Source organism: Xiphias gladius, chromosome 3, assembly GCF_016859285.1.
Source record: "Xiphias gladius isolate SHS-SW01 ecotype Sanya breed wild chromosome 3, ASM1685928v1, whole genome shotgun sequence".
Classification (NCBI taxonomy): Eukaryota; Metazoa; Chordata; class Actinopteri; order Istiophoriformes; family Xiphiidae; genus Xiphias; species Xiphias gladius.
In genome coordinates, this window is record NC_053402.1 from 1669003 (window position 1) to 1676502 (window position 7500).

Below are 7500 nucleotides of genomic sequence, written 5' to 3' on the forward strand. Positions count from 1 at the left end.
AAGACCAAGCAAATGAACAATGAAAAAATGACCAGGTGAACAGTTTGCACGAAGGAGCAAAACTATTTTCATTTGTTACATCATATAGTGCTCACTATAGCAGCTCAATACTGCTCTCCTCACTGTGACACACGTGGAGTTAAATATTTAGGTTAACTCAGTAGACGTGAGATTAATTTACAACACTGGTGGAGTAACGTTGTTAGCTCAGGTTCAGGCCAGTTCACGATGACGGAGAAGAATGAACTGAGTTTCCCCGTTTTAAGTCAGTGGGTTACTTTCAGTAAGTAGGTGTTTTTTTTTCTAAAGAACATTGCAAAGTTTAATACATATTTCTATTTTTTCTAAAAACTATTTGGAAATTATTCTAACATATCAGTAAAATCTGATTTCTTGCATTTCAGTGTTTTTAATAGGCTACGAAACAGTGAATGACTTGACACCCTGTAGAGATTTTCAGCACAATAGTTATATTTACACTGTGTTTGTCACCGAAACACACTGTGTGTATCTCTGAGGTTTAACAAACACGTTGAATGCATTTCCTTGGCCATAAAATATTTGCAAAGCTGATTTTTGATACATTAAATCCTACGTTGTTTACATCCGTGTTTGCTTGCTAGAAGGCCTCTTCTTCACTGGCTTTGTTCCCTGTGTTTGTTGGCACGACTGCCACCAACTCTCAGTGCAACAGCGTGAAACCATCGGCAGGATCTGAACTGCACCGGCCAAGTGACCGTGTGCATGTACGGGGACTCACTCGTAAAAGCATTGCTCCACAGCGTTACCAGTGGTCAAAAACTCCACAGAGTACATTTAAGGTGATTTGTGAGTGGCCACTAAACAAAGAAACAAGTTACATGCAGAAAGAAACAGAATTGTCTGAAAAACAGAATGAACACAACAGAACTTTTGTAGTCATTGTTTCCATTTCTCCAGCTCCTGTTGTTGAAACTGAAAGGTTAAGATCTGGCACATATTATTGGCTATTGGCCCATGTCAGTGTTCATGTGGGTTGTATCCATTTACTAGATATTCACAAATACTTGACATGACTTTTGACCACTTCACAAATCTACTGTTTCAGATTTTTCAACAAAATAACTCAACATCTTCTGTGCTATGGCCGGAGACGCTGCTCAGAAGCACTGGACGGAGGGATAAACTGTTGCTCATCAAGAGATAGTTCCAAAATATAACTCCCCTAAATCAACAAATTGTAAGCTTACGTGTTTTTGTGTGTACAGATTAAAACAACAAGATACACGCTAAGTACTGAGCTTTAGAGGTGTATTTTTGAACTTTGGTCAGAGCCAGGCTAAACACCCCGCTGGGTCTTTATGCTAAACGAATTCCTTGTGCACGCTACAGGATTTTCAAATCTCTACCTATTTTAAAACGCAGCAGACCAAAGACATAACAGATTAAACCGATTTTTTACAAGCTAACGTTGTTGTTATTAGTACACAGGTGGAGGGGAGACTGAAACCTGTGATTTTCAGAAATGTAGTCATTTCTATACATTCTCTGACCTTCCACTGCTATGGAGATGCCTTTCCATATTATTATTACTGTGCTCTGGGCTTGTACGAAGGTTACTGTACGAGTACACAACATCCGGATGGTGACACTCCCCGATCCGCTCACTCTTAATGGCTCAATTTGTGTGAAAATTTCTATTAAATTCATGGGACCTTGCCAAATCCTATAGCTCTACTCCAAATACTTTTTATTTATGATTTTATGAAGTTTGGCCTTCGGAGCTAAATTTCAACATTTCTGCGATTCTCTGTATGTTTACTCTCAGCCTCACCAATTGCTTATTTTTCACTGGACTTGAAATTTGTGCTAAAACGTCCAAGAAAGCCTCAGGATAATTTGCAACATTTATTCATGTAATAGTTGTCGCTGAATGTTTTACAGTAATCAAATTATTAAAAATGTTTTTTACCCAAACAAAAATATCTCCACTAGATTTCACTTTCTTGCAACCAAATTTTCATTCTGTGTAGAATCACTGAAGTTGTATCACATCTAGAAGTTATTTGGTCCTTCATGTGTGTGAGTGCCACAGATTTTGCTAAATATAGCTTTGAAGCTGAAAAACCCACTTCTTAAGATATTCTGACTGTATATTTTCCCAAGAAGAATTATTTCAATTTCCTTGAAAATTTTTTTATGGGAAAGTGCTAATATTCATTGCAGATATATAAAAAATTGTTAAGTTATTATATTAACCTTTCAGTACATAATTTTTTGAAAATAGCTAATTGTTCATACTTGTCACTGGATGTCATATTACATACAGAAACTGCATGACATGAACTGGGAAACGTTCTGAATTCTGGATGAGTTGGCACTGAATGATCCAATATGCAAGTTGTCTTTCATTTATAACAGTAGATTGGTTTGAAAAATCTGGTCAGCATTGCCATACAAAATCATGATTTCGATAATTAGAAAACAAACAGTGTTCACATGAATACCATAATTGAGCGGATTTCAAATCTCAAAGCAACAAATGGCTGCCTGGAAGATGGCAACATGACATTCAAAATGCTACACATTACAGACTGCTTTGGCAAATGGTTTGTAGTAAACATGCAAAACACAAGTATGGTCTTTTGTGCCACTCCTACACTCCTTATATCTGGCTTCTGTTTCAGTCTGGATCCTCAGTGACTATAAGTTATAATCAATAATTGTAGAGCTGTATATCAAACAATTAGTAGTGTGTCTACAAGAAATTAAGTGAAATTAATATGCTTGTTTATTTATTCCCAAAATTTTTTCCAGTCCCCAAATGTCAGTGGCTTCAAATATGCAATGATACAACTTTGGTGGCACATGTAGTTTTGCAGTGACTGACAGATTTCCTCATAAATACAGTAGTGTTAGTGGACAGGAAGAACAACTGCTGTGGTTATGTAGATATACAGTACATTTGTGTGTGTGTGCGTGTCTGTCTGTGTGCGTGTGTCGGGGGGGGTGTTTAACTCTTGATCTCCAGAATAGAGGGGTTATGGTCGAGAATGGCCAGAATGATTTTGTCCATGTACTGCCTCAGACGCAGGTTGATCTCCTCCTGCTCCTTCAAAGCATCTACCAGCTGAGAGAGACAGAAAGACAGAAATGCATTAGAAGGGCAGTCATATCAAGAGTCAACAATACATCCGTCCACCAGCAGCAGGCTAACCTCGTCTCTGGATGCGTTGTCAATCTCGGCAGCCAGGCACTGAGCCTTGGTATGACAGGCAAACAGGTTCTTGGCCTCATACAGACTCAGACTGAGGATCTGAGCGTTCAGGTCGTCGTTCTGATCCCGCAGCTTATGGTTCTCCTACAGAAGCAAACGGAGAACATTTCCTGTGAGATGGGATTCTGGATGAAACTCTCTGCAGTTGTAGTGTGGCTAACACTCGGTACACTGCAGTACAGTATCAAACGGTTCTAAATATAACAGTGTAATATAAAACGTCTCCATCTCAAATTACCCAAATTACTACTGACATATAGTGATGATATGGGTTACTGAATGCCCAGCTGTGTAAATACAACATATTTCATCCCTTATCCACTCTTGTCATCTGAGACACAAGCAACTACATCAACTTGCAGCGTGATTAATGTTGCACTTGCAAGATTAATCACGCTGATATATGGTATGACATCAGCTGATGTCACACTGTTGCAGGAGGCAAAGTTTTGTGGATTTTTTTGTTTTGTTTTAATTTGTAAACAAAATTTATCATGACTGCTGTCGGTTAATTTGGCCACAGATATTATATATATATTGTTAGTCAACTGTCACTGAACACATATGCTGCTGGACATTTGTCATATGCCACAACTCGTTAGTGCCCCTGTGGTAACTATTTACTAGCTACCTTGTTTTTAAATGACCTCAAACATATCTTTCTGTACTGCAAGTTCTAGTGATTTATTGGCTGATATTTACACTCATACCAGTATATCTTTGATAAGCCAATATTGGCCAATAATATCATTTATGTCTATAAACCGGCATATCTCCGTGTAGTTGATGTGTATTTTGCACTCTGTGTGTGGACACAAGTGGAAAGTAAACCAGTACAGAATGACAAACTCTTGGGAATAACGGTCAACAAGTTAAGGTCCATAAAGGACAGAAGAACAAGTCTGAGTGTGTGTGCGGTGTGTGTGAACCTGTTTCAGTCTCCTGACTTCATGTTCCATTTCAATCTCCCTTGTCTTGGCATTATACTCAGATAGCCCCTTGCCCTTCCCGGGATGCTCCATCTCCAGCTTAAACAACTGCAGATACTCCAGCTCCCGGCGCAGATCATCAATCAGCTGCAGGCAGGAGATTAGATTACATCAAACCCCTAAACATGGTCCTTGTAACTTATCTGTTACCTGGAGTGCTTTACCTCCTGCATGGCCTCTTTCTCCTTCTGGAACTCATGGCGGTTGTGCCAGAGCTTGTCCATTATCTTCCTGTAGAGGTCCATCTCATCTTTCAGCCTCAGACTAGTGTCCTCCAGCTTGTCTGTCATCCTCTGCTTCTCCTGCAGAGGAAATAGGGGCAGAAAACAATTGCTTGAAGTTGACAAGAAAATTCACCAATCTCTGTCCTCTCACTTAAGAGTTTGGCCAACCTTGGGCTTTATTTAAGATGTGTCTGATTGTCTATGGTTTAATCACTTACACTTCATTACAATATTATTATCACTGATAAGAATGATGGCCAAACAACAAAAAATAACACCTGTGCTGTAATAAACTGGAATTATCCTTTCAGTGATCCACACTCACCTGGTCCAGTTTCTCTGTCTGAGACTTGAGTCGGCACACATTTAACTTCATCTCTCCATTTTCTTCTTCTAACTGCTGTACCCTGTGTATGCGCGCGTACACACACACGCACACACACACACACACACACACACACACACACAGCCCTTTGAAGGTGTGTAAGAAAAAAAAAGGTCCTCACTTTCCCCAAAATGTCTTCACTTCCAAGGTCTAAAACTCAGAAAGGCAAGTTTGGTTTCAGTTAATACATTTTTCAAAGTGCTGATATCATCTAACACAGGCTGTAACAGACGAATGTATGCCAAGCACTGCAAGTCCTCCATCAGTTTGGTAGCCTGTAATGATCCTTGTTCCAGCTTGGGTTTACTATAGCAGCAACTGCATGGAACTGCAGACTTGATGCTTTCATTACAATACCACAAAAGATGCCTTTATGGTCCCCTAACATACTGTAGATGAAACTTTGGCAGGAGAAGTACTCCTCTTTTTCACACAGCTCAGCAAACCATTCAGCTACCTTTTTTAGGGTTTGAGAAAAAAAAAAAAATGTTACTTGCCACAACTGTCTACCACCATAGGAAAGGACGGAATCTGTTGCGTGGCCCTGTCAAAGTAAAAGTTATGAGGAATGTTGCTATAACTAGCTCTTGAAAATCCTTTGCTGTGTTCTGTGGAATAAGTTACTCGATTTCATTTTACAGATACTGTAAATGCGAACACAAGGGGTAGAAGCAGCAACATTTCCCAAGACTTTTAGAGGCGAAGCCAAGCACTGAATGGCTCTACATGCTATGGCAGCAGTGTACAGTTTGGACAGTTTAAATCTTTAAAACGTGAATTGTGTGGAAATGGGAATAATCAGTAAGTTATTGATTTGTTTTCTTTTTGACCTAGAGTCAGAACCAAAGCCAGCACCAACACCTTTCCGGGTTTGGATGATGGTGGAAATTTCACTTCATGGTGTATTGTTGATGAGGTTATACCTGTTACAGAGCTGGTCCATCTCTATGTTTCTGTCTCTCTCCATCTTGCTGTATACCTCTCGGTGCCTCTTGGTCTCCTCTTCCAGACTCTGATCTGCCCTCGCCTCTGCATCTTTCACCTGCTCCTCCAGCTCATGGACCCTGGGATGCAAACCATGACAAACGGTGTTAAAAAAAAACACAACAAAACAAAATGCAGTAAACACATGCTAAGTTTAACACAGTGGCAATTAACCTGTCTTCAGTTTGGGTTAGATGGAATTATGTTTTCTAGATGAGGTTATACAGACCTGCAGAGCAAACTGTTAGACTCAATATTCTGTCTTTGTCCTTACAGAAAAAAGCACATGTGAATTTGTTAAACCTGGAAGATATGTCACGTGTTAATCCTACGTTAATCACACCAAAAATTCACATACTGCCACGTGGTTTTCTGACACTTCATGTGTGATACATTTCTACGGCTGCATTGGGTTTTCAGATAATTCACATGTTAAATGTAAGACATCACATGTGAAAACATCAAGGTTGCACATAATATCACGTGCAACACTTACTTATATGATAAATCTGAATTTAAATACAGGCATTATGTGGTTTTGGATATTTCACATGTAAAATCTAATATTTCACATATGAAACCTTGAATTGTCAGTTGTTATTTTTGTAAGAGTAAAATTGACTACTGTTAAGCCAGTATGAAAAAATAGTAAATAAATAAAGGATTCAGAGTGTGTGTTTTCCTACCTGTGGACTAGTTGTGTGTTTTCCTGTTTGAGTTTAGACTTGAGGTCACCGTTGGCCAGACTGTCGCTTTCCAACTCTGTCACCTTCTTCTCCAGATAACTGACCTGAGAGAGACAACCAGGCTTTTAACTCATCCTACAAGAAATGCAGGTGGCTGGGGTTAGAAATCAGCACCTTTGGTTTAATACACTTTGTGTCATAAACATTCCTAATCTCTGAGCCCCTTAGCTGTCTGCTTCTCAGGAAACTATGTCCGCAACGATGTACACAAACTCGAGGTTCAGTTGGTTTTCAGTCTCTTGTTTTTACTCCACTGGCTTGTACATGTGTATTGTGTAGCATATCAGCATTTTTCCACAGACGCTGAGAAGACAAAGTCATCAGTTCATGTCAGTTTATGCAGAGCCTTTAAAGAGCTGACAACACAGACAGCCTCAAAGCAAAATGAAAAATCTGAAATTTAACTCCTTTTTCGAATGGACAACTACAACATAATGCACAGTGAGAATATACACCGTTGAGCTAAATATGGCTCAAGCAACATCAAAACACTGATATCAGTCTACTCTAATGGTCTCCTCAGTTTAAAAGAATAATTAGCATATTTTGCTGAGCCCACGGGCTACTGGCTGTAGCTTCATATTCACTCCACAGACATGACGGTGGTGTTGATCTTCTCATCTAACTCTTAACAAGACAGCAAATAAGGAATCTTCACAAAATGTCAAATCAATTTTTTTTTTTTAAGTAGTATACTAACAGAAACTGCATGATGGAATCAAGTAAGTGTTGACCAAAATCTAATGCGTAATGTGCAATAAGTGCAGGTGGTTTTTGTGTGGATGATTGTACTTTCTCTGTGATGTCAAGGTCACAGGAGTCGATGCTGTCTGTGAACAGATCCTCTGTGCTGCTGCCCTGACTGGACCCAAACACACTGTGGTTGGCCTGGAACAGCTGACTGCAGAGAAACCAA

The 7500-nt window shown here is 39.4% G+C and overlaps 1 protein-coding gene across 1 annotated transcript in view; it reads right to left on the reverse strand.

The window, feature by feature from the left end:
* Positions 1 to 16: 16 nt before the first annotated feature.
* Positions 17 to 7500, reverse strand: part of rab11fip4a (RAB11 family interacting protein 4 (class II) a) — a 32223-nt gene continuing 24739 nt past the window's right edge. The window contains exons 8-15 of the mRNA XM_040123990.1: positions 7377 to 7485; positions 6525 to 6628; positions 5778 to 5918; positions 4795 to 4876; positions 4410 to 4547; positions 4186 to 4332; positions 3197 to 3340; positions 17 to 3109 (exon numbers count right to left, since the gene is read on the reverse strand). Of these exons, the coding sequence (XP_039979924.1) occupies positions 2993 to 3109; positions 3197 to 3340; positions 4186 to 4332; positions 4410 to 4547; positions 4795 to 4876; positions 5778 to 5918; positions 6525 to 6628; positions 7377 to 7485 (982 nt within the window). The 3' untranslated portion in view covers positions 17 to 2992. The remainder of the gene's footprint in view (positions 3110 to 3196; positions 3341 to 4185; positions 4333 to 4409; positions 4548 to 4794; positions 4877 to 5777; positions 5919 to 6524; positions 6629 to 7376; positions 7486 to 7500) is intronic.